The 26205-nt window shown below is 44.9% G+C and overlaps 10 protein-coding genes across 10 annotated transcripts; 1 reads left to right on the top strand and 9 right to left on the bottom strand.

The window, feature by feature from the left end:
* Positions 1-51: 51 nt before the first annotated feature.
* I203_106914 (tyrosine-tRNA ligase) lies at positions 52-2081 on the bottom strand (the record flags this gene model as incomplete). Its single annotated transcript, XM_065518097.1, has 7 exons — positions 52-431; positions 505-571; positions 635-733; positions 837-1227; positions 1342-1649; positions 1706-1850; positions 1936-2081. The coding sequence occupies 7 exons, from the start codon at positions 2079-2081 to the stop codon at positions 52-54; spliced, it is 1536 nt and encodes a 511-aa protein (XP_065372827.1).
* A 284-nt stretch (positions 2082-2365) lies between these two features.
* I203_106913 (uncharacterized protein) lies at positions 2366-3442 on the bottom strand (the record flags this gene model as incomplete). Its single annotated transcript, XM_065518096.1, has 3 exons — positions 2366-2791; positions 3059-3193; positions 3281-3442. The coding sequence occupies 3 exons, from the start codon at positions 3440-3442 to the stop codon at positions 2366-2368; spliced, it is 723 nt and encodes a 240-aa protein (XP_065372826.1).
* A 494-nt stretch (positions 3443-3936) lies between these two features.
* I203_106912 (uncharacterized protein) lies at positions 3937-5300 on the bottom strand (the record flags this gene model as incomplete). The annotated part of the gene is made up of 2 exons (XM_019151769.1): positions 3937-4363; positions 4468-5300. 2 exons carry the CDS (start codon positions 5298-5300, stop codon positions 3937-3939), a joined length of 1260 nt encoding a protein of 419 aa, XP_018998927.1.
* Positions 5301-5960: 660 nt separating this feature from the next.
* On the bottom strand, positions 5961-6948 carry I203_106911 (uncharacterized protein; the record flags this gene model as incomplete). Its single annotated transcript, XM_019151609.1, has 2 exons — positions 5961-6662; positions 6805-6948. The coding sequence occupies 2 exons, from the start codon at positions 6946-6948 to the stop codon at positions 5961-5963; spliced, it is 846 nt and encodes a 281-aa protein (XP_018999063.1).
* A 386-nt stretch (positions 6949-7334) lies between these two features.
* On the bottom strand, positions 7335-8415 carry I203_106910 (uncharacterized protein; the record flags this gene model as incomplete). The annotated part of the gene is made up of 2 exons (XM_019151610.1): positions 7335-7477; positions 7551-8415. The coding sequence occupies 2 exons, from the start codon at positions 8413-8415 to the stop codon at positions 7335-7337; spliced, it is 1008 nt and encodes a 335-aa protein (XP_018999064.1).
* Positions 8416-8810: 395 nt separating this feature from the next.
* On the bottom strand, positions 8811-10463 carry I203_106909 (uncharacterized protein; the record flags this gene model as incomplete). Its single annotated transcript, XM_065518095.1, has 7 exons — positions 8811-9031; positions 9133-9577; positions 9658-9793; positions 9881-9967; positions 10023-10086; positions 10153-10243; positions 10434-10463. 7 exons carry the CDS (start codon positions 10461-10463, stop codon positions 8811-8813), a joined length of 1074 nt encoding a protein of 357 aa, XP_065372825.1.
* A 240-nt stretch (positions 10464-10703) lies between these two features.
* I203_106908 (uncharacterized protein) lies at positions 10704-12219 on the top strand (the record flags this gene model as incomplete). The annotated part of the gene is made up of 4 exons (XM_065518094.1): positions 10704-11235; positions 11350-11438; positions 11497-11801; positions 11871-12219. The coding sequence occupies 4 exons, from the start codon at positions 10704-10706 to the stop codon at positions 12217-12219; spliced, it is 1275 nt and encodes a 424-aa protein (XP_065372824.1).
* Positions 12220-12678: 459 nt separating this feature from the next.
* On the bottom strand, positions 12679-13772 carry I203_106907 (uncharacterized protein; the record flags this gene model as incomplete). Its single annotated transcript, XM_065518093.1, has 3 exons — positions 12679-12956; positions 13140-13655; positions 13724-13772. 3 exons carry the CDS (start codon positions 13770-13772, stop codon positions 12679-12681), a joined length of 843 nt encoding a protein of 280 aa, XP_065372823.1.
* Positions 13773-14426: 654 nt separating this feature from the next.
* On the bottom strand, positions 14427-21141 carry I203_106906 (uncharacterized protein; the record flags this gene model as incomplete). The annotated part of the gene is made up of 23 exons (XM_065518092.1): positions 14427-14493; positions 14575-14768; positions 14839-15045; positions 15193-15495; positions 15559-15695; positions 15752-15821; positions 15881-15921; positions 15972-16023; positions 16088-16198; positions 16268-16346; positions 16416-17398; positions 17452-18038; positions 18092-18203; positions 18312-18383; positions 18436-18945; positions 18996-19345; positions 19402-19735; positions 19840-20127; positions 20219-20391; positions 20469-20528; positions 20758-20908; positions 21025-21042; positions 21115-21141. 23 exons carry the CDS (start codon positions 21139-21141, stop codon positions 14427-14429), a joined length of 4926 nt encoding a protein of 1641 aa, XP_065372822.1.
* A 2071-nt stretch (positions 21142-23212) lies between these two features.
* I203_106905 (uncharacterized protein) lies at positions 23213-25843 on the bottom strand (the record flags this gene model as incomplete). The annotated part of the gene is made up of 7 exons (XM_019151616.1): positions 23213-23260; positions 23362-23553; positions 23676-24216; positions 24377-24441; positions 24572-24917; positions 25074-25296; positions 25396-25843. The coding sequence occupies 7 exons, from the start codon at positions 25841-25843 to the stop codon at positions 23213-23215; spliced, it is 1863 nt and encodes a 620-aa protein (XP_018999070.1).
* Positions 25844-26205: the final 362 nt, after the last annotated feature.

Below are 26205 nucleotides of genomic sequence, written 5' to 3'. Positions count from 1 at the left end.
CATGGGGAATTGGCTATATCCCCTCCGTACTCAGATATATGTGTGCATTCCTTATTCTAGATAAAAGATCAATTGTCTTTTATTCCCTATTTTGACAATCGCAATCTTCCCATCGATCAATTGGCTTCTCCTAATTTCATCCCTCGGATCATTAATCCTCCTATCGTTAAACGTCAAACTCCCTGATGATATAGCTTTGGAAGCTTCCCCACGGGATTTACATAATCCATATATCACACAGAGCTTGGATATCGGTTTATCCTTGATCTCGGAGAAAGGGATTTTATGAAATCGAGAATCACCTTCGAAAGCAGCTAGGACGTCGGACGATTTGAGGGTTTTGTATATTGAGGACATGCCTGAGGAGATGGTGGGTTTGGTGGAGGGGTAGAGGATCTCGGTAGCTAGTAAGGCTTTGGAAAGACCGTCGGCTGAAAATAAACAAATGGAATAGAGTTAATGACTGTCTTTGACTGAGATGTGATATCTGGGGTTCATACTCACCACCATGGACTAGCTCGGTCACTTCTGATGCTAACAACTTTTGAGGTTTCCTTGCTGATTTTGATTTCTGTATACAGCAAACGATCAGATATCCATTTGGAATCTTAATTTTCATGATCTGACGACTCACCTCATGCTCGGCCATCATACTGTCGATTTCTTCGATAGGTAAGAAAGTGAACAACTTCAAGTACTTCGCAACATCTTCATCCGTCGTACGAAGGAAGAACTATGCACAGGCAGATCAGTCGAAATTCACAACCCACAACCTGTTGGACAAGCTTCTTATCTTCTTCGAGTTCAAACTCTCCATACACCTTTGACCCACTCACCTGATAAAATTCCGCCGGACTAGTCCTCCTCTCATCCAACCACACAGCGTTCCCAGCGGATTTCCCAAATTTCTCTCCTGTACTGGTAGTCAAAAGCGGTATCGTCAATCCATACGCCTCCACTTCCTCTTCCTCTCCCACCAGTCCTGTGTCACTCGCTTCGCTCGAAAATGAATCTTCGTTATGCTGCTGCTGCTGTACCTGTATCTGCGATTGAGATCTCTTGATTAGGTCAATCCCCGAGACAATATTTCCCCATTGGTCCGATCCACCCATTTGGATCTTACATCCGTACTCTTTCCATAGATGAGAGAAATCATAGGCTTGTAGTAATTGGTAGGTGAATTCGGTGTAGGAAATTCCAGAGTCGGAGGTCAGACGATTCTTTACACTAAAATCATCCAAGGAGAACACATATCAGTCAGAATTGACAATTAACCAAATTATCATTGGATCATTGGACCTGATGAAAATGAAAAGCAGAGACAAAGACAAGAGAGCTCACCTATCCCTCGAGAGCATCACGCCCACTCTCGATAATTTACCTGGACCCCTCAAGAAATCCAATAATGAAACGTCTTTAGTCCACTCGTAATTGTCCACGAGTTTTATACCCATATCCTCCTGAACTTCTTTTCCTTTCCCTTTTATATCTACTCCACGCTTCTGCAAGTATGCCGAACCAGTCGCGAAGAATCGGTGCACTTGGTTTGTTATACCTCTGACGTTCACTGCTAGTTCCTGGGCGGAGAGGGCTTTTCGTTCGGTTGATCGTCCCGAGGGATCACCTATCGATCCTGTGGCTCCTCCTATCTATACCAATCACATTAGCTCGTATCGCTGTAGGTTACAGTGCGAATATGACCTACAAGACATATTGATTGATGTCCTTTAGCTTGGAAATGTAATAAACCCAATAGCGGTAGGAGGTTTCCAACGTGTAAAGAAGATGCCGAAGGATCTACACCTGCGTAGATAGTAGTGGGAGACTGGACATGCTGATGCAATTTGGGACTATTCCAAATCATACATACGAAAGTCCAAATTAGTTATATGATAGACTATGAAGATCTGATCCGTTGTAGAGGATGTAACCCACCTTGTCAAAGCGGCTATGAAACCCCTCTGATCTAGTTCCTGTATAACTGTCTTAGCTTGAGATTGATAGTGCCGACGAAAAAATCGAGTGAGCCTACGAGGACAGGGACGCGTTATAGGAAGAAGAAAAGGGGAAGCGGCGACCATGATGGTCAGTATGTCAGATATGCTATGTTAGGTGCAATATGGAGGAGGGTATGCAAGGAGATGCGAAGGGGAATCAAAGCAATATCGCGAAATTCAAGTGGGTTGCCCAATGTCCGGTCGGGTATCAGCGGGGAAGAAAATCGTAATCAAGATTACAATTTGCATTTGATCCCGCTAGTCGATAACATCCCTAATCGCAATTACTCACACTCTAGAAAACCTATGTGGCACGTCGAGCAGCGACAAAATGCATGAGCGAGCAGCAACTAAGACCTCACATTTCACTAAGCCGCTTGTTCCCTCACGAAGGTGAGGGGATGATCAGCCTCCTTAAGCCCAAGCTCTACACCAGTAATACCACTGACTTTCAACTTCTCATCATCCTCCATCAGCTCAACTTGAAAAGGCGTATCATACTGAATTTTCCCATCATTCCAATGTCTGACTTCGAAACAACCTTCAAACTTGTTTTCACCCATACTTGCCAATACAGGTTTCTGATCGGCGTACAGTTTGTGATCCCATATTACATCTGGAGAACATTCAGGTCTTTCAGGGAGATCATCCGTTTCCTTGATATCACAAGTTAGGAAATCTGGACAAACGTATTTACCGATGATCTTCTGGTCCCCTGTAGCAGGGATGGAAGGCGAGGGCTTATGAGCTATTTCTTTCTCTTTATCCAGAATTCTACACGGACAATAATTCCCCTTTTTTTCGTCAGCGTCTCAACTTCACCTTTATCCGCGTTTGCCTTTAGATACCTAGGCCTTGAACCAATCGAATGAGTCGTAGCCTGTCCAATGATCGAGCAAAGTATTTCTCAACCAATCCCTAAACCCACATCCCCCAACGTGCGGTATGGCATTACACATCATCCCATATCTAATCTTCAGCTCGGGACAATCAACAACCTTGGAGTGGAATCCAGACGGATCACCCGTATGTTCATGTAACAGTAACCCATTTCTACTTACTTGGGTCAAACCAAGACCATAAGAGCATAGTTCTTTAGGATTGGGATAGTCATTAGCTTCTACATGCTCTGTGGCGATGGAGGAGCATGCGAGAGGATAATCAGGGAAAGAAAGAAGTGCTTCTACCCATTTGAGCTATAGTGCACATATCACATAACCTCATCAGCGTTATGTTTGATCTAACTCCTGGGAGGAGAGAAGAAACAGGTAGATGAAGTTCACCAGATCAGTCGCGTTGGTGAATAATCCCAGAGCTGGATCCCAAGCTCTACACTGATCAAGATAATAAGGTACTTCCTTGACCTGTCTTTCCCCCTTATCATCTGGGTATGTCGTATACCCAGATATCTCTATACCACCTTTATCGAAAGAAGTCGAATCCATCTTGAGTGGTTGGAAAATCACTTCTTTCAAATAGTCGTAAAACGATTTACCACTGAGCTCTTCGATTACTTTGGCTGACGATGCACACCTTTTCTGGTCAGATCTGACTATTGTAGGCAAGATTTGTTTGTTCGGCAGCAACACCAAAAAATGGTAGGGTATAGCAAGAAAGGATTCCAACGATGAATCAGTTTTCAATGATGACTTCTCAGGATATTGGACCACGATGGGTGTCCACTCATTGTCTAAGTCCCTTGTAAGGAGAGACCCTAGGCGAAGATAGAGCTGGTTTAGCAACACGTTTGACTCGGATCTGTACAGAACAGGCAGATTCGCTACTTCCTCTCCTTAGACATGGACTAGATGCATACACAGCAGGTGGTAGGTACCTGAGAGAATGTGGTATACAAAAGATCTTAAGAGAAAAGTATACTGTACGCATAACAAATGGTTGGTTTCCATCATACTTGTGATTCTCCCTGGACAGCTCCACATCAGTTCTGTTCACTAACGTTCACACCGGTGGTTTCAATGACGATTTGGTGACTCACTTCTGGTTTCCAGTCTCGCAATCCCCCATACCCATTCCTACAACAGATTCGACAACAATTCTCTCGAGCCGGCCAAAATTCCACCATCTGGTCTATTTGAGTCAACACTTCCTCGTCGTCGAACAAGCTGATCACCCAGGGTGGCATGTAGGAAGGTTTACCTTTCATCACATCTGAAGACGAAGAAGCTTGAATGTCGTGTGATGTGGCATCCGGAATTGATGATGGTACTTCTGTAAATTGTCCATCTACCTTAGTCCTTGTGAGCCACTGAGTTATTTTGGGCTGTTTTCTGGATTCTTGAAGATCATCGCAATATATAACATTGTGAAATTCGATCTTCTTCAATCTAGGGTTGACGCCAATGAAGCTATTCAGCCGGTAGACGTAAATTGTCAGTGCAAATAACAATCACAGGAGAAAGTGGAATTTCACGGTAACTAGATATAACACCTGGGAAGGATGTTGACTTACTCCTCGTTCCTTCTGTCAAAATGACGAACCATGAACTCCTGGATAGTATACCGCTGATCCGCAGGATATTTCTTCCTCAACTTCTTGTCGTCGATCTTGCTTAGAGGACAAAAGAATATTTGGATTCTTTCCATTTCGTACTTATCCACGCATACAAAGTCCAGATCGTAAACATGCATTGACAGATCCATTCCAGATACGTTTATCAGGCCTTGTTTGATGACTTTCGAGGTCCACCAATCGCTAGGGTAAGGACCGGTATGATAGCAGATTCCGAATATGGGACCGATATTGGAGATACCTTCGAACACCTCTTCCCATTCTTTAGGATCATCTTCAATGTCGTAGATTACCATAGGAGCGATGATGAGAGTGTATAGGTCGGTGAAAATATCCATGCTCGGATCGGTAGCTTCCGGTTCTAAATCCCAAAAATCACATCGGATGTCCAAGATAGCTTCAAGTGGTTCAACATTTTCGATTGTGAGTGACTGAGTACAGCGGAGCAGATTGTATTTTCTTGCAAAAGGATCTTTGTCGTTGGTGGGTCCAGGCGCTTTACGTGGAAGAGGTGGACCATCGAAGTTTGGTCCCAAGCCGAACAGAATCTTTCGATAATTGTCGTCGGCGATATCTAAATCCTCGTACAGCGTAGGCGCACAATTATGGTAGAGTCTTCGACAAGTACGGATGAGCGAAAGGAGGGTAGGTGTATCCCTTTTAGCTTTGATGATCTCTATGATGTGGGGACTGATTTCGAAGGGTAATCTACCGAGGTTGATCGACAATCGAGTAATTTCTTTTCGTCGAGAAGGCGAGGGCCGATGTGGCATGACGGAATGCTAAGCAGGGTGAGGGACGGAACAGGACGGGGATGATGTTGTGGATATCAGAGCCAAGGATGTGGTCTAGACGTGGAAAGGTTTTGTATGGATATGAGAGAAGAAAAGAAGAGGCAAGGTGACGATTCGAGGTGGTGTGATGTTGCTGATGCGAGGTGGCGAACGCACAGACAACCTCACTCTCTCTCCACACACACACACACACACACAGGTATGTGACATCATCTTGTTGCATGCTTAGGCTTATTCGAAACGTACTGAAGTACTGATCATTCGTCTGCTCGTTCCCGGTTGATGTATACCACCAGCTCTCTCACCCAGTTCTTCAGCTCCGGTCGGCCATCCTCTGCTGTCATAGCCTTTCTCCGCAAGTCTTTGGACAACGCTCTCATCTTTCAGAGGCGTATCAAACACCCATCTCCGAACGGGGCTGATGTCAGGATACCTGAGTTTGTCGAGAGGTTGAATGGTTACTCGAGAAGATCGATTTTGGACTTGTCCCCGTTTCACACTTATGTCCAAGCCACAATTGCCGAGCTCGATAGAATGTATGACCCTCTCAGAGCGGATCATCATACTCTCATCACATGTTTCAACTGCCCGATTCTGGCTGATCATCTGCTTTAACATGGAGCGTTTCTCTCCTCTGGATCATTGACTATCAGCCGAGTCATAACTGTGGCTTTCTAATATAGCTTTCCTGATATCGGGTATCGCTTGCACCTCGTCTGATTTGAAAGAATTGTATCTTACTTCCGTGAGACCATCTGATATGTTTTGGGAGTATTGACCGACCTTCTCGTTCCATAAAGTGTCGGCAAGGTGTTTGCTTTCCCCATTTATTCGGTCAAAGCTGGCAAACACGACTTTTTGCTGACTATCAATCTCTGCTTGTTCATACTTGAGTTTCTTGATGATTGATTCTTTGCTTGGCTCAGACCTTGGCTCGGACCTTTCGCTCTTATTACGACCTAGTCCTAGAGGCTCCTTGATAGCCCACCTCGATCGTGCTTTCGGGCCTTTGCTTGAAGAATCGGCTTCAGCTGAAGCTGCGGCTTCCTTTTCCGCTTTCAGTTCGGACTCCAACCGAGTGATGGAGTGGTAGTACTCTGAGTATTTTTTGGATAAATCATCCCGCCTCACACATGTAGACAAGAGTTCTTGTCTCAAAGCCCTATCTCTTGCGTCACACGAGGGATCCTGCGAGAGCGTTTCGATTGTCCGGACCCTTTGAAGAGGAATCATAGATAGCCATTGGGGAGCTTGAACAGTCGTCTCAACAGAGGATGTGGATGAAGTATCATCGTACGGCTCGTCGTCATCCGAAGAGTTGTAGAAATCATACGTCTTCGACTAGTAGAATGTATGGCTGCCACTTGTGAAGGGTAGTGTCACACAGTGATGAATGTCGATGTGATATATTGCACAGCAGGGTTCGCAAGAGAATATATCGAGCTTGACCCGCTATATACATGTTTTGTAGACCCCCACCCACACTTGAAGGTGCAGGCAGAAGCGAAGAACCCAGCTGTGTATCCCAACAATCCTTTGTGGTGTCATCCTTTGTGAAGGTTTTTCCATTCTGCAGAGTTCGTTGCCTGTTTCTTGATATCGATCTGAGAGAGTTGGGACTTGACATGATTACGTTTAGTACAAATTTCGACTACATGGTCCGGGAGACCACATTCACTCGCATCTACTCCTTGGGAATGATATGAAGCAGAAATTTGTTGAGCAACAAGTAAGGGCGTGTCTCGGTTTCACCTGGAAGTGCAGAGTTTTGGGGTGCCTGGCTGGATGTTGGGGATGGCATCAGAATTGGAGTCGATAGAGAAGTAGAAACGATAGTTGCAAGTCGACATGTTGGCTTGTCTTGTAGGGATTCCGAGGTAACATCGGATAAGCGGTACACCATGTTGATCAGTACAAATTGTAAGAGACCAAGGGTCTACTCGATTTCATACGATATTGGGGACTGTATGTAAGTGATACAAGACTGATGCAGACTTTTGTCACATCGAAGGGTCACATCGAAGGATTTGAGATACTCGTACGGCTGGAAACCTTGGTCACAGCTCGAAGAACGGGTTTGTCAGACAACGCCAGGAGAGTTTCAAAATCGCAAGAGCAGCCTATCCCGACCAGATTCGATCCCTTGGCGCAGGTCTCTGATCAAGCAGAGTTGAAAGATCAGTACAAACTTCATATCATTCTACTATCACATCCGGGAATCATACACACCTGGCCGAGCACCCTTCTGACTCATGGCACGAGTATCCCCGAAGGACTCTTTCCAAGTATCCATTATCCTCCTGACCCTGTCATTGGCCTCTGAGGAATGTGGTATGGTAATCCTGTCTCTATCCGCTCTATCTAGCGGATTATACAACTCTATCCTAGTTCCCAGGGTCAAACATAGTTTACAATCGTTAAAATCCATGTAGGACCCCCAATCAAACCATTTATCATAACCAGTCCTAATTTCCGAACTCTCTCTCGTACCTCCATAATTCTCGTTGATACTCGTCCATCGATTCATCACATTCTCTTGTACGAAGTTACGTATTTTTTCAGACTCTACCTTGGAAGTTTGGAACTCTCTTTCCATATTTGCATACACCTCTTTGTTGGTATCTTTAAGTAGCTTGATGTCAATGGCTGAGTCAGTATGAATATAAGTGAAGTTCCGTATTCTAGACTCTATCACAGAATTTTCGAAATCTTCGATGAGATATTTGATAGTATCCAATAAGCCATGAGGAGCATCAGCGAGTATATCAACTACCGAGGACATATCACTCAATTGATGAGCTAGATTCTGGCTTGTCCAAGAATGTTCGCAGATCTTCCAATCGCTTCGAGGCGAGTGAATGGACTGTAAATTACAATGCAGAATCTGGTTTTCGCTCGTCAGTCGTTCATTTTCACGTTGGGTATCCGAGAGTAATTGCTTAAGCCTCTGTATCTCTTCGTCTCGCGGGTCGGTATCGGTCTGGGTATTGGTACCGAATAGTGAGGCGAGAAGGGTTGATCGGAGTAATGATGGTCGAGTGGAAGCATGAGATTGATATGTCGATGGCGTAGGGAAGGAGATTCTTCGATTCATCTTGTTTGGACAGAAATAAGTCCAGGATAATAGATCAGTAAAGGATGACAAATCTTTACATCCCTGATTCAGTATGGATCAATCAAAGTCAAAATCAGAACAAAGTCAAATCGAGTATCCAGTCGTCGTATGGGGAGAGCCAACAACAGTGTGAGCAGTGCACCTCAAATGCGGGAGGAGTTTGAATGCGGATGAGTGGATCCTTTGTTCTTCCAGGTATCAACACAGGAGCGCGCTGAGCCTGACTTCTTAGCGAAAGAGGAGACTACATGAAAGGGTCTCCGAGTCTACAATTCACGAGATATGCCATAGACTCTCGAGGATAGTAACCATGACAAAATGAGAGCACCTGAATGCCTCGACCTCATTGACCTCTGATGTCCTATCCTGTCCTATCACTCTACTTGCGCACCGAGCCCTTCAGCCAACTTCCTTGCTCTTCTAGCTACCTCCCCTCTCTCGCCCATGACTGTCAATCTTAGACTGACCCCCTTAAGGGAGTCGTCTTCGTCCAGAGACGGTATGGGTGTGAGTTCGTACCGACCGAAAGCGTAATTTAGGATGTTAGTGGTGTAGCCTGATGGCTCGGCGGAGAGGAGACGGATTAACCCCTTCACTGTGTGCAAATATGTCGTCAGCACGGCGTACAATGTAAGCTGTAGTTCGTACCTTGAATTATCTATTCCAAGCGTAAGAGAAAAATTTCACTGTACTTACCTCTATAGATCTCGAAAGACAATTTACTCAATTCCTTATCTAGCAGCTCTCTATCCACAGGTTGTATCTCATGTATCTCTTCCTCGTCTTCTTCTTCTTCCTCGCAACCCTCACAGTGTTCTCCTTCTTCATGGTTATGTTTACTCTTTGCTTTTCCCTTCTTCCCGATATATATCTGCTTCGTCTCAACTTCATCACCATGCCATCCGGCACGTCCACCAATCTTATCCCAGCTTTCCTTTTCACCTTCGACCAATCCAAACAATTTGGTATCCAGTCCAAAGATCAGTTCAGGTTTAGGTGGGTTATCAGGTGCAGGACCAATTTTGATTTTGGGCGTTTCGTCGTTCAACTCATTCAAGGAATCTATCAGATCATCCATTTGTCTGTCGGTAGCAAGATGATGTTTGGAGAGTAAGAGTAAATCGGTGAATTTCGCTTGTAGCTACCCGTCATATGTCATATCAGCATAGTATACTTGGGATCGTACTGTACATATATTATTGAAAAGATGTTGAGACTGACCTTAGCAGAAGGAGACGAATCCTCGTAACCTTTGAAATTCAAACTATCTACGACCGTGACTACGCCGTCCAGCTTGAAACCTTCTGGTTCGAGCTGCCGTATCTGCAGAGCAAGAGTAGCGGGGAAGGCGGATCCACTGCAGAGATATCAGTGACTTGTCCTATTTTTTGATTTTGCAGATCACATCTTTGGGATGCAATTTAATGACTTGACTGCAACATACCTAGATTCGATGATGATCCTATCCGGCTGCATGGTATCCCTAATCTCCTTGAGAGCATTCTCAACCAATCCCACCATCGTACAGCACCTGATAAAGACCTTCAGTATGGCAAACCATATCGCAGATCCCAATATCAACTCACAAGCATCCGTTCAGTATTTCCGATACACCTGAGATATTCGACTGCGAGGCCAGCAGCGAGTCCACTATGACCTTTTTTATCAGCACACTGCTAGATTTCTGGAGAGCATGAATGGCTGAACTTAGCTCACCTTCTACATCACCATATTCGTTCTTGAGCAGTACCACCTTGTAGTCTTTTGGTAACTGCTGTATCAACGATAATATAGTAGAGGTTTTCCCCTAACGAACGCAATTGACCTTTTCAGTCAACTCTTCCATCGTAGTCTGTTTCTAGTGCGTAGAAGACTGTTACCACTATGAACTTACAGCTCCTGCAAAGACGCAGAGATCAGCAAGTCGCCTTCTGTCATGGTAGTTGTATTGGGTATTCTTAGGGTAACTCACCTAGGAAACCTGTGAAGCAAGTTACGGGTATTTTCTTCTCTTGCACGATTGTCATCTCTTTAAGCTGTTTTACACAAGTGTCCTTCTCTATCAGTCTATAATATATGGTCTATGGCTTAAAATACAGTTCTAGGCGAGAAAAGAACGACCTGAATAAGTTTGTCGCCATCATCTCAGTCATTTTCGTCATCAACAATCGAGATTCCCCTCCACCTTTGTCCCCTTTTATTCGAATTTATTCATCCATCTCTTCTTCTCCTCTTATCCTTATCAATCAGATTATATCATCATTATAATGCCTCAGCTACAGCTCGTAGCTGAGCTCCCTTCGCATAGTGAACCAGCATGGAACGTCACATTCAACCCGACACGTTCGTTACTCGCATCATGTTCCACCGATCGAACTATCCGATTATTCTCTTATATCCTTCCCCAAACTCCTTCCGCTAGTGCTTTCCCCTCATCATCCGACCCTAAACCAGTATTTAGCTTGAACAAAGTTATTCCCACTGAACATAAGCGAACAGTCAGGTCAATAGCTTGGTCACCTGATGGGAGAACATTAGCAAGCGGATCGTTCGATTCTACAGTCGGAGTATGGGAGGAAGTCATTCCTTCTTCCGATAACGAAGATGAAGATGATGACGAAGGCGTATTCAAACCTCAAAAAGCCCAGGCAGAAGGAATAGAGGGTGGAGATGAGAAAGAGTGGGAATGCGTGACTACGCTTGAAGGTCATGAGAGCGAGTGTAAGAGTGTAGCGTTTTCCAGCGATGGAGCGCTGCTGGCGAGTTGTTCTAGAGATAAAAGTGTCTGGGTATGGGAAGGTGAGTGATAGTTCTGGCTCTACGACTTTCCCCTTGTGCAAACATGACCGCTCCATCATGAAGTACTACTGTTTGAAAGGGCTTCCGCTGACCTTTACCCGTGCACTCGCTCAGTCCAACCGGACGCCGATTTTGAGTGTATAGCAGTGATGATGGAGCATTCACAGGACGTAAAGTGTATAGCATGGCATCCTCATGAAGAGGTAAATTAGAAATGATCAGGCTTGGTCCTACTCGTGCTGATACCTCCCAATGATTCAGATTTTAGCATCAGCATCATATGACTCCCATATTCATCTAGCTTTCGACGATCCCGACTCCGACTGGATGATCTTCCAGAAACTCCATCCTAAATTGACCCCCACTCCGCTCACCCTATCCCCTGACTCCCCTGCGTCACTCATCAATGCTTTGATACCCAGCCAAGAAGAGAAAGAAGCAGACAGGCAACTGGATGTGCCTCCGTTAGAAGAAGACGAAACCGTCTGGAGTCTAGCTTTTAGTCCTGATGGCAGTTATCTAGCTAGTGGAGGTGATTTGGGTGGAATCAGGATATGGAAGAGGCAGTGAGTCGATTTTCACTATCCATAGATACACATGAAGTAAGTGAGATGACACAGGATATGTGTATATAGGGGTAATCAGCCTGACTCATCATGGATCGAGGTTCTCCACCTCACAGTTCACACCCGCTCGATATTCTCCTTAGCATGGTCACCTTCACCTTCTCCATCTCCCGAGTCTACCGATCTTGGTCTCCTAGCTTCAGCAGGCGGAGATGGCAAGATCGTAGTCTTCCAGCTTACTTCTTCAGAATCAGGAGTCATGATGAAACCCATAGCAGCTATCAAAGATGCTCATGGAGTTAGCGATGTGAATTCTGTAGGATGGTGCTCAAGGGAAGATAAGAAAGGTCTGGGGATGTTGAGCTCAGCAGGTGATGGTGGGAGTATCAAAGTATGGAGGGTTGTGAGTGATGATTGACCTGAAGCTTTCGTATAGACGTCATTCATGTCCCTGTCATGCATCGCACAAACATCATCCTAAAAATGAGTGGCCTATCCGGTATCAAGGGAACATCAGTTGCCGAGCCAGTTCGAATTCGCTCTCAATAGATTCATCCCTTCCAGCTCCTCAACCCTTTGGACCTGTTCTCTGTCATGCGACTCTTGGACGATCGTTTGGACAAGAATGACACAGCCCGACCATACTGGTCTCGCTTGACTGATGTACTCTAAACCTTCCAATATCATCTTGTCGGTAGAATACTTCCCTGTCAAGGTCGCGGAAGGAGCCAAAGAGGAAAGGCTCTTCAAGGTGTCCCGAAGCCTGTGGATTCTCTTTCCGGCTCTTGACTCGACATCACTGAAAACACTGTTTGGCATGATTTGATCGGTACGGAACCGTTTACCCTCCGACAACGCGTAACGAGTCAAACCCCACTTAGATCTCTATAGCATGGGCCTCTTCGATTGGTTGATCTTGGCTAGCTGTTTGACCAATTACACATGATTGCAGCTCTTTCAGGGTACCCCACAAGTTCACCATCTGGTCATTGTAGATCTTATTGGTGTTGGCATTCCCGCAATCCCATTCCCTCGTCTGCATCAAAAGGCTGCTCAATTGTCCGTTATCATAATCCGAGATGGCAGCTTGTACGTTGCCCTCACAAAGGTTCGACATCAACACATCGACTTCGTTTAACAGAGTCGAGTTTGAAGCTGTAACTGCATGTCTACAAGCTTCATACTGTACTTCTCATGAAGAATGACTTTCTCGGCTTTCTTTGGAGCTTGACTTGAGAGATGCCTGAAATGTATCTTATCGAGCTGACTTGTGATCGTACTGACCAAACCGTCCATCGCCTCTCGAGGTGCTCGTCCCGGTTCCGATAGCTTGCTTACAACGAAAGACAGAGTCCTCTTCAAAGTTGGAATATGTGTTTGTGAGACACCAGAAGGCTGAAGTTTGAAATCGAGATGTAAAGAATGGCGTGGTAATTGTCGCATGGCCTCTTTCAGTCTTCCAAGGGTTGGTATAGATACTCTCAGAGCTTCCACTTCTTGTATTTAAGAAGCGATCCTCAAATGTCGCCCAAACCAAGATCAACTCGTCGGAAGGTCTATGTTTATGTGCGATGTAGGTCAATAAGTCTTCTTCGGGTCCGGTAAGAGTATGTTTGAGAGATTGTTGAACTTCAATCAGATCGTACTTGTAAGCTGTAGATTTCTTAGTATCGTTATCAGATTTGAAATCATCTAAAATAATTTTGACTCTTTTGAACTTTTCATCATTCCTGTACAGCGATCTATCAATCTTGGTCAGAAGCGAGTCGGTAGCCCCAAGCAGCGTCGCTTCTCTCGCGGTACCCGGATCATTGGTATCGTTTAGCAAAGCGTCCAATCTCGCATTCAGATCAGCTGGAATCTTATCAATCAGCGCAGAACATCGGTCGCTGGCACAGTTAAGATAAAACTTTCCCACTCACAAGCTGTAATACCATGCCGGCCCTCAGACTTGACATTAGAATCAGACATGTCGTTTCACGATGTGTCGGCAGTGTCTGAGAGTGATCCAAAGTATGATATGAGAGGATGAACGACCAGGGACACAGACTGAATGACGCGGTTTGCCCTCCAGATTCACTTATAAGCTTGTTGACTTGCCTTCGATTGGCCAGGCTGAGAAGTTTGGGTGTTCCAGGAGAGAAAGGAGATGTCTGCTGTGATTTTGCAGCGCTTTTTGGTCGAGGAGGCCTTCCACAACAAAATATAGAAAGGAACAGGAGAAGCAACGCGAACCATTCAGTACAGTTTCACCTACATCAGCCGTACATTTAGCCGCAAGCACAAGCGAGGTAATAATTACAAATCGGTACGCCGTCACAACAACGATCGCACAAATTGTAGTCAGTAGGAAGGTCAACCTTTATGCGCCTATATGATTTTTGATCTTTTGTTTCCCAGATAATTCATGTTTTAAGTATTCTCATATCTACTCTGTTCAGTTCGTTAAAAAAGCCTTTTTATGTATCGCGTGAGAAAGAAAGAAAAGAAGGCAGATAAGGGAGTGATAGTAACCTGACAATACGAGCGATTTGAAGGTAAGGTAAGGTATATCTTGTCAAATGAAGAAAGATGTATCTCTACAGCAGAATGATAAATGACGAATAAAGAAAGAGGAAAAGGAGATTAGTAGAATCCTGTCGATTGAGACATCAGTCCACCTCCGTTTGGCATACCACCATATGGACCACCGCTACACGAAAGCCAGAACCAAAGATCAGCAAACAGTCATTGAGATGGTTTCATGCGTGAATAAGAGATAGGTTGAACTCACGTTGGTCCACCAATCATCAATCTCTGACCTAATCCACTACCCATCAAAGAAGGTTCGTTCTCAGGTTCCTTTTCTGTCGTCTTCGCTTTCAACTCTTTTACTTCCTTCTCCAATGCGGCAATCTTGGTAGATTGATCACGTTGTTGCTGTAACTTGTATGGCATAGAATAGTCGCTCAAACCGAATCTCCACGACTATAACCCAGAACGTCAAGTCAGCCAGTGCACCATCCGCTATCCACTTGGAGGGGAAGACACAACTCACCATCTCTTCAACGAAATCTGGTCGGACCAATTCGAAGCATACATAAAGTATAGCAGCGAAAGCATCCTTGTTACCGATCGAGACGAAGTAACCAGCTAACTCCTCTGCTACCGAGATGTCTTTGCTTGCTGCTGCGGTTTCCAAAGCATCTCGCCATAATCGATCTGCTTTGGCGAGACCAAGCGATTCTTCCCACATTCCGTTTAGCTGTTATGAGAGACACACATATCAGCAACCAGCCCACGCACTGAGGTCGGACTCATTCAGTGTGGGATGGATAAGAGCCGTAGAGCAATCGGCTACTACTCCATACCATCGGGTTGTGGCGTGTTCTGGCATCTACAATAGACTCACCCTGTAAAGCAGCGAAGCGATCCTCCTGAACTCCAGCAACTCATGACTCTCAAGCCTCTTTGCCAATTTGATCGCATCATATTGATCATGGGTCTCTAAACTGCTTCGAAGGGTGACATGATCTTCCTCTTCGATCAACAAGTCGTTATAAGCTTCATTGACAACAGCCAAGTTGAGTTTTTGCGTAGCGATGAGGTAAGGTTTGGCGAGAGGTAGGTGATCTTCAGTCTGGAGGATCTTGACTACTCGACCGTGGTCTAGTCGAGGTGTTAAAGCGGCTAGAAGATCGGGTAAAAGAGTAGGCTATGTGATTTATACGATAAACATAAGCAATGTGACCAAAAAAATATTGATAAGTATACCTACTTGACGAGCGAGGTAGAATGATACAGCTTTATATGCAATCTCCATGTTCGCGACCTTGACGACGACCTTCTTGAATTGATCGTGATCCCAATCACCAAGTCGTTCCATCATAGCCAAAGCAGCATTGTCAGGTTCGTCTGCAAGTATATCACGTCAGCTAAGGGTCCATACCACAGTGAACGCGATGGCTCACCATATACGATGTATAGGAAAACAAGCTCTGGCCACAAATGAGCTTGCTCGGCAGATTTGATGACTTTAGGCTACATTACAAGGTCAGCTGCAGTACTACAGACCTAACAATACGATTCGCGCATCTTACAATGTTAACTCGTTGCCAGAACAGTTTGAGGTGCTCCATGACTAACAGGACTTGTTAGCTGACATGACTAAACTAGACGAAAATAGCTTACGTTTCTCAGGTCTGTATTTAGCGTATAACACACTCAGTTCAGTGAACATTCCCTGTCGCAGATTTAAATGTCAGCTTTCGCTGCACCCAAGTGCTAGCTTGCTGGAGATAGCTCACCATATGCGCTCGTTCTAACCCTAAACCACCTTCCATCAACGAGATGATCTCATCGAAGTAACCATTTCTTTCGTATAACGACAGTAGGGCAGGTAATTCTTCGGCGTGAACCTACAAAGCGTTTGGCACGGACATGAGCTTGTGCATCCACGGAGGAAGGAATACAGGACTGAAACTTACAATAAGGTTAAGACCACAGATTTGAGCCAATCGGAATTCCTTCTTATCCACACAAGCAGCGTTAACCTGTTTCCAGACCCTATCGAACAAAAAGTCCAAAATATCAGTTACCCAACTCTTGGCTTCCTAAATAGGAGAGTTCACTCACTGGGTATTGCCAGCTTTCCTAGCAGCATCTACAGCAGCCTGATTCTCCCCAAGGTAAATCAAAGTAGTGGCCAATCTTGCCCAATTCGATATCGAGGAGAATAACAATTTCGATGCTTGGTATAACTCATCTTCGAAACACTTCTCTCCAACTTGAAGGATATCCGCTACGTTGGTCATTCCCAGGAACTCCTTCATATCATGTAATCGATCTGTCTTGGCGTAGGCGTATGCTAATTCAGTATCGATCTTGGGTTCTCTAGCTGTCTTTCGAGCCATTTGAAGGAACCTGACCAGATCTTCATGCTTGCCTGCTCTGTTGGCGATTTCAATTACCTCAGCGAAGTTGGATGGATCTTCAGCCTTGATATATGAATCAATGGCATCTTTGACTCTGAGACCATCCAATTGAGCTTTACCCAATCGACTCCATACGGCAGGTTGGTTGATCTTGTTGGCGTAAGCGAATCCTCGATCGATAGATACCATATGTTCGACCAAGACGTTCATGGCCTCAGCGTGCATATCGTGCTTTGAGTAAATGGTGAAGGCTTCTTCGTACAGTCCAGCTTCAGTAGCGACCTTGGCGATAGCATCGACATCGTATCCCGATAACTTGTTGATATAACCCATGACTTTACCCTTATCGTTCTTGATGGCAGTGAGGAACATGAGAGATTGAAGAGATTTGTTATCGCTGAATGGGGAGGGTTCAATGATGATCTTCTCGAGCAGTTCAAGTAGCGGTCCGTGGAGTTCCATGTGCATGAACGCTTTGACGGTGACGGAAACATCGTCGGGATCGGTACATTCAGGAATAGCAGTAGCGATAACTTGATCCACAAGTGCTCGTCGGTGGATACTTTCAGGATCAAGCACTTGAGTCCAGAGATCGATTTCTCTTCTCTTGACGAGGTATCGAGCTTGATGCTTGTACATCTGGTTTTCGTTGGTGATGTTGATCAACTCGTCATCACATAAGCCCTTGGCATAAGCGATATAGGCGAGGTATGGATCTCGTTTTTCGCAGTATTTACCGACAATCGCAGGATCGTAAAATTGTTTTCTTTGAGGAAGGCTTCAGGGTTGTTGTTGGAGTCGATAGAGATTTTAGCGATAGCGTTGTAGACTGAGTGGTCGGTGGATCCTTGCTCAACCTTGGTGTTGAGCCATGGAAGGATGAGTTTGAGTCTATTCCTTTTCTCTACCTCTTCTACTAACTCATCGATGGGGAAGGTACCGGTGACGGAAGCGAGAAGGTTCTTGATAGTTTGTTCCTCGCAGTCGACATCAAGAAGACCACCTATAACCTGAGGAGTTCTAGCAGAGTTGACTCTGGTGACGTAAATCTCGATGAAATTGGTAAGGCCGTTTTGATAAAGGTAAAGAACGAGATCGTGAACAAAGTCGAATCGGTCGCAGACGATGATGAGGGGAAGTTGGTCAGAAAGTCTGGCTTCTTTGAGGAAGTTCTTGACCTTTTCAGGGTTATAGAAGTTACTTTCTCGACACATTCGCTCGACTTCTCGAATTTGACCTGTCCTGGTAGCAGCTTGGATGTACTTGAAGTGTACTTCTGGGTCTTCACTGAGGTTGACCACAGCGCCAAGGTAGTAGTAGAGACCTATATATATCAAGTCAGCTACTGATGCAATGAAACGACTCCGAGTAGCTCACCTTCCGATGATTTGTATTGCTCGAAGAGCTCAATCAACTTGACGGGACCAAGCAAGTCAGAGTACTTGGAAGCGATTTGAACGACAAGTTGAAGGTTTTGTCGGATGTTAGTCTTGAGCATCTCATGTAAACAAGCGAAGGATTGCTCGACCGTGAGCCGACCGAAGAATTCAACAAGCCACTACGAGGTCAGCATGAGTCTTACATGATGGTCACTCACGTCTTGGTTGAAGAGCTGGGTATGTACGACGACCCGTTTGATATCGTTGATATCTTCGTAATGTTCGAGCGCCTATCCATTTCAATCAGCAAATTTGGGTTCCTATAAAATGTGGAATACTCACTCTTTGCATAAGACCAGCTTTCTCAGCCAAGTTGGCTATTCTAGGTCTATCGTAATGAGTGAACATCTCATTACCGAGGATGGCATCGGCAACTTGAGGGGCGCTGACGAGGTTCATTTCAAGCAATCTAGTCTGTAGAGGTCCCTGTTCAGGCTTGTTGTCCTTAAGAGCATCTAAGAGGATAGAGGTAGCTTGTTGAAGCATATTCTGAGACATGAAGATATCGACAATTCTGTCCAGGTCTACCAATGGTCCACTCTCATCGTTGACGATTTGAGTAGCAAATTCAGCTCCCTTGTCTGGGTTGATCCTAACGAGATGTTGAAGCAGTTGAGCGTAATCGGGAGTGTAGTTGACTTTCTTTGAGTAAAGAACAATCTTATCGAATTGACCAAGTTCAGCGAAAGCCGCGACTACCTTGTTGGGTACGTTGGCTCGGAGGTAGACGGATAGAGCGAGGTTCATGTCGGCCATTCGACAAAGATCACCCAGTTCTTCACTGCACTCCAGCTATATGCCATCGTCAGCTGGCTCGACCTCACCGTAAACACGCAGCTCACCTTGCTCTCCTTAAGCCATTTCTCCAGCAACTGTTTCTTCCCTTGCTGAATTACAGGCCTAGCCAATTCGAGGGATTCGTACTTGTTCAACTCTCCTTTCTCAAGCAGAATACCGAAATACTGCAGGATTGGTGAAAGACTACCAGGTACTTGAGGAAGTTTCTTGAATGTCTCGATAGTTTGGGGAGTTCTGAGAAGCCCTCGAGGAGAGTTGGCAGCAATCTTGGCAGCTTCGGAGTATTGACCGTTCTGGATGTACAACTGGTATTGCTGTTGGATGATGTGGTCTGCACCGGGAAGGCCAGCCCGAGTAGCAAGTTTGATAGCGAGTTCAGGGGAGTTGATCACCTCTGCGAGCAAGTCGTCAGCTGGAAACTTGGGAAGGATCATGAACCACTCAGCTCACGTTGGATGTATGGCACGATGGTTTCCTCATCTACGCTAACACTGAGAACCTGACCCTTCCTGTTCACACCGATGATACCTGAAGTGCTCTCATGTTGAGCAGTCGTGAAGATGGTTTCGCCCGAGATTCGGTTCATGTAAATACATTGACCAGTTTCAATCTCGTAGAGGTGAATGAAACCGAATTTGGTGACGAGGTAGAGGATACCATGTTTGGGTGAGACCTGAAGCGCGACTGGGAAATCGTTGGTAGCTTCGGTGGGGAAAAAGACGTCTACGGCTTTCTTCTGGAAAGGTGGGTTGGGTGCCTGGTGACCGATTTCAACAATGTGGAGCTGCAAGAACGAGGGAAAGACAAGAATCGGATCAGCGATTCCTTAGTTTTGTTCAGATGGAACCAGAGGACCGAGGTCACAACGGGAAGAAAAGCCCAACTCACCTTGGCACCATTAGCGTGTCTAACAGCGAAACAGAACAACTTTGAATCTTGAGATGCACCTTCCTGTCTGACAGTAGCGAAAGCAGCAGCATGACCTTCTATAGGTTGCGATACACCTCTTTCAACCGAGTATAGCTGCATGGCTCCCTTGATCTTGAAACCATTTTGTCCTGGTTGGCCTGCATTTGGGTTTGAGGAGATTCCGACTACGACTAACCATTTCTCATCATGGGACATCCGGTAGTTGATAATCTGGTTGCCTGCAAGTGTTGCATGTCGGTCGAATATCTTTTAATACCCACCAAACACCGTTAGCATTGCGAAAAAGAGTAGTAGCGAACAAGCATCCATGAAATAGGGGAGGTAGAAAAGATCTCACCTTGGTAGGAGCAGCTTGACCATCCATTACTTTCCAGTGGTAAACCTCTCGTTCAGTAACGATACCAATTGTAGTATCATTAATCCATGTCCAGAAAGTGACATCTTCATTCATCAGATGAGCACCAATCTTGGATTTGTTGCCTAAGTTAAACACCTGCAGTTGTCGACCGGCTGAAGTGGGACATGTAGAGAAGGTAAGTAGTGGATGAATGAGCTATTGATATCACCTCTCGGGAATAGAAGCTCACCTTTCAAAGCTAGGATCTTATCTCCTGCTCGAGGGTTCATGATCGCCGAGTCGGCGGTGACTGAAGATAAGAAGTAGGAAGCGTCAGCAATTGCACCTCAGCATGGTTGAATTTTGCCGTTCATTCCATTCCTCCTGGCTTCCGAAGACGAACAGCCTATCAACCTATCTACTCGATCAGAATCGTTTGCACCGCATCCCTCATCTCTTTGTTGTTATTCCAATCCTCCTTCCACTCATACCACAAGATGGGTGTGCCTGGTATAGGAAAAGACATATGTCAAACTCACTTGGTCGTCTGACAATATCATTCGAATCATTCAGATTGACAATGACCACCTGAGGTGTATCTATTTGTTCTCTCACACAGATCCATGCGTCCGATTCGAGCGTGAGTGTTTGGAAGGATATGGATGCCGGTTGGATACCCAGAGCCGTGAGCTGGCGTCAAGTCATAATATCAGTATACATGTCTCCAGCCTGATATAACACGACCAGAGATGTTGTCATGATTGATGAGTAGAATACTATATTGAAGGAAGGAAAGTTTGATATACCTGAAGGTGCTCGGTGAACTGTACAAATGCCAATCCCAGTATTAGCTACAGTCGCCTATTGTGTAAAATGATGACAGATTAGCTACTCACGATGATGGGTTTTTCAGGAGCAGCCATCTTGCTACACTACTTCTGATTTGGGGTGGATAGAGAAGGGGAAGGAGGGGGTATAGTACAGATAACTCTTCTTCAACTGGATATTCCTTTAAAGTGGGAGATGAGGTATATATGATATTCTTTGAGATATAAGTGGATCACTCCGTCGATCTTGAATTCGAGCTAGGAGTAAGATGCTGGTATGATGGATAGGATGAGGGGAAGGAGAAGAGGAGGAATGTGACGAGTAATGAAATGATAACGATGTGAAGTGAAGTGAAGGGAGGATGTTGACCATTGTACGCGCCTGGCCATTGATGACGATGCAACCATCACCATGAGGGAAACACGTGGCGGATTGATCGGAAGTTGATTCATGTGGCACTCTATCTTAGCTACTACGCTGGTGGCACGAGGAGAAAGGAGAGATGGATGGGATGGGATATATGATGAAAGGAAGATTGTCCTATCTCAAAGCGAAGAGTGAGTCTCTACAGTACTCATGCGAGTCCAGCCTCATACAATAAAGTCAAATCAAGGTCAACTTGGGCTTTTGGTGCCGTTTCACTCCACTGATACCTAGACTAACCTACATTCTTGTCCAGTACTCACTCCACCTTCACCTTAATCAAGCCGTGTTTTACTAACTAACTGAAGGATACAAAAAAGCGACAACGGTATCATCATGTAAGCTTTAGTCTTCTCCATAATCTGCTACGGCTAGATCGTACAAAAACAACTTCTGATTGTCAGATGATCTCTGCGAGAGAAGAAGTGTTAATGGTGCCATCTTCATTGAATATCATCAGGTCGTCCGAACCGTATGATCCCTATACTCCTCAAAGCCTGGGAACCAAGGGAGGTAAGTTTCCCAGTCTATGCATCAGAACATGGCAATCATCTATGTATCAATCGCACCGACAACTTGAGGATTTCGCTGACTTTCCAAACTCATTTATACAACCAGCTCTCAGGCAAGACTCAGATTCACTCGAACCGCTCAATGGCTCCAGCCCGTTAAACAAGGGTGTAGACCCCCGACGAGCTCGATTGGACGCGATACACGCCGAAGTAGACGCCACGAAGAATATCTTACATAAGAATATAGAAGGGATGGTGGAGAGAGGAGAGAGGTTGGATCATCTTCAAGATCGTACTGGTGAGTTATTGACATTGGAATATAGTCCTCGTTTTGGATTTTACGTTTTATCGTCCAGATATTACGATCATAGCTGGAATGGGACTTTCAGATCGGATGTACCACATTTTTTCTTATTCTTTATGATATTAAGAAGACAGAATATCGTCGTAGTCTCCTTCGTTCCACTTTCATCTCATTTCCTGGGATTAATTTTTATGACGAACCTTAAGGAAATAAAAATTGCAAGTACAGTACATGCTGATTCATAATGTTTTCACCTCCCTATACGATTCAATCTCTGTATAGAGGAACTAACAGTCTCAGCGCGTACTTTCAATATCACCGCCCGAAAAACAAACAGAGCAATGTGGTGGAAGAACATGAAGGTGGGTTTTGTCTTCTCTGTTCCTTGCAATCGATCACCGTGAAATCACAATTCATTACTTTGATACCTTTCGCCACCATTTAATGATTTGCTACGGTATTTGCTGATCATCTGTCTTATCTCGATATATTGATCCTATCGTATCATGAATACTCGTAGTGGACAATAGCAATCTGCGTATTGGTGATTATCATCATAGCTGGTATAATTGGAGGTGCAGTCGGTGGATCCAAATAATCCACTTGTAAAACCTTAACGTACTTTACTTGTATTTGATCAGTTTGATAATTCATCTATCACACCCTAATGATGAGTATAGCATGAGTACGATGAATCCAGTTGCGGAGATTGGGATCGTACATGAGATGATGTATCGTATATATGTGATTTGAAACATTAGTCGTCCCTGGCTCGGTTGAGAGGTCAATAGAAAGGTGTTAGTACGTCATTGATACAGTCTATCAAGCGATCAATACAGTTATACGTCGCATCAGATATGGACGATTGGTCATCGTGGTATACAGTCATGATGCATGGTATAAAGTCTATCATATTGATGAGTAACACTAACTCTCCACCAATCTCAATACAGCGACACTTTCCACATGAGCGGTCTACGACCATCAAAAACGATAATCAGCCTTGACCTGTCTACAGACAAATACCCAACCCAACCCAACCACAACAATTCATAATCTCCAAAAAAAAAACTTACCTGAGGAAACAGATCAAACCCTCTCAAACTCTCCACCACATATTTCTTTCCGACCCAGTTCGCACTTTCTCTTATCAAGTACCCCACATCTCTAGCTTGGGTATGGACATTACAAGATACATAGACTATAGTGAGGGGTTTGAAGACCAGTAATTGCGTTAGGAATGGTTCGTCGCATCCTTTCCTTGGTGGCTACAAGATTGCATGGATGACAAATGACATGTCAGTCAAACGCATTCATTCACCTTAAAATTGGAAGTGGGTATTCTTCGAAATATGTTGTCAAAAGAAATATCGCCCCTGACACAACTCACATCAACGACCACACAACTTTTCCCACCTTCAAAACCCTTCTCCCCCAACCCTCCAAATATGTCTTCCGCCTTGCCACACAGCCAAGTCGTCTTATCCCCCAGACCGTTGATCTCAGCATTCTTCTTCGCAGCAATGATAGATTGGTCTGAGATCTCCACTCCAGCAACTCTCTCAAACCTATCCGAGAGGGTGATTCCAAACAACCCTGAACCACAATACGTATCGACCAAGTGAGTAGGTAGTTTTCCAGTATAGTCTTCAGACGAAGGGAAGATGGCTTCTTTGACGTATTCCGTCAAGGGGATCAAGATCGAATTGTTATTCTGGAAGAACGATCCAGCGCTAAATGAAAATAGGTATTTGCCTACTTTCTCGTATACGTCGAATTTGTGGTTGGTTATTGCGATGTGTTCTTCTTCTTCTTCAGTAGAGGCTGAAGAGGAGGGTACGTAAGGTGATTCGGCGGTTGGGATAGGTGAGGGAGTGGGTAAAGAATCTCGTAGAAGGATCGTAGCTCCACGGGTGAATGATAGGATTGTGCTAGGTATCACGTATGTCAGCCAGGATACGTTGATTGTCATTGCAATCTTAAGAGATAAAAGCAAGGTACAATGCCGTGAAGCCGCCGAGACACAAAAAGACTTCAAAGAGATAGAAGAAGAGAATACTTCAAACAAGGGAAGAGCGTTGTTCCACTCACTCTTGTACCCTCTTCCTTTCCTCGGTCAACTTCTTATTCAACACAGGCGTTGCGATTGGGCATTCCTGAATCACATGACATAAGCAATGTACTTCGGTTTTCTTGACAAACGGAGAATACCCTTGTCGAGGAAGGTTATCACGTTTGTCGTGTTTGTATCCCACTGTAAACGGCGAGTAGAGCCACTAAACTCACCTCTATATCCAATACTCCAGGTTTCCCTTTCCGCTCAAACCCAATCCTCGTTTCCCATCCCCTCTCCTGCTCATGCCCATCCTCCGCATTCATCTGGCCTTCTTCCGTAGTCGCCGAGGCCGTTGCCCTCTCTTTCAATTGCCTCTGAAACCATTTCGGCGGAGCATCGAAATGAGGTGTGATCTTCGTTCGGTATTGCCATTGTTTGGGAGATCCAATCGTAGGTTGTATGACTGGTAGAACATTTGAAGGTAAAATGGAGAATCGCTGATAGGCTAATTCGACGGTACGTTTTTTGTGGAGGAGTTGGAGGGGGTATGGGACAGGTTGGAGTTGACATCCTCCGCTGTTCAATTAGATATTGCACGTCAGCTGTTCAGTTTTATAATGAATATCGCATTTCAGTATTGATTTGGTATGTCACGATTTGTGAATAGTTCAAAGACTCATAAGACATGACGATCCGATAATATTCTCCTAGCCGATGGACGGATCGACTCACCACTCTCCAAAGTATTTGCATCCCCCCTCGGGATACTTCCTCCTATCACCTTCTCCACCTCTATATTCCTCACTGTATTCTAATATCTCCAATAGATCCGCATGACTAGATAGTCTATCATGTTTGAATATCTTCACCCGTATCTTGTCTCCAGGATGAGCAAAGGGAGTGATGATAGCCCAAGGTTTATTCGATGGATTTGGGTATGTGGATATTGATTCGCCTGAATCACATAGGAGAATCATCAGTCCACAGTTCCTCCGTTACAAGGAGACGTTGTATGTACAAGACAAAATCTTATATAGGTAAGAAGCTGACCTACCAGAAACTGTAAATGCTCCTACATCAAGAACCACCTCCTTGTACAAATCCAATCCCTCCGGAGCTTCCCATTCACTCCCATCATTCTTATCTAAAATCTCATCTACAACCTTCTGTCCGAGAAAATCTCGTACATCATGGAAAATCACATCTGCCGAAGAGTACTTTTCGGGTAAAGTCCTCTTTATCTTTCTATTTTTCTTCTTCTTCCCCTGGACCTGCACAGGCTGGGGTTTACTTGAAGACGCAGTGTTGGAAGTAGATGGTCCATCTCCTTGTGGTATAACCGTTGTATGTCCATTCGTGCCAGGTAGGAATTCTGATTTGATGGGGGCTTCATTGATCTCCGTGAATGAATCGGTGGTGATTACATCTGATTTGGCGACAGAGGATTTCAACCGTTTGGCAGGTGGTGAGCTGGTGGATGGTGATGGTGGGGCAGTTGTCATTCTGCCGAGACTGTTCAGTGATCTGTGGTATATGGTCCGAGTGCTTCTCGTCAGGATGGTACGGAGCATGTACCTCTATGCTCTATGCTCTGTCTGTATATTGAGTTTGTATTGACGGGTATGCTGCCTGATGAATGGATCTGTCGATAAATTTCAACTTTTCACCTGTTCCTTTGCCCAATCAACCTGTCAACGTTTCAACTGTAATTAATAGCGACTTAAGTGGGTGGCTCGTTTACATTCACCCACCTGCCAGGCCGCGTCAATCGCGATGCAGTACCATCGACATCGTCATTTCAGTTCATTCATTCAACAGTTCCATATCACTTCTTCCCTACATCATACAGCAGCCAGCATACATA

This window comes from Kwoniella mangroviensis, chromosome 2, assembly GCF_000507465.2.
Source record: "Kwoniella mangroviensis CBS 8507 chromosome 2, whole genome shotgun sequence".
Lineage (NCBI taxonomy): Eukaryota > Fungi > Basidiomycota > Tremellomycetes > Tremellales > Cryptococcaceae > Kwoniella > Kwoniella mangrovensis.
Note: the sequence above shows the minus strand (reverse complement) of the source record. Positions and strands in the feature narration are given on the sequence as shown.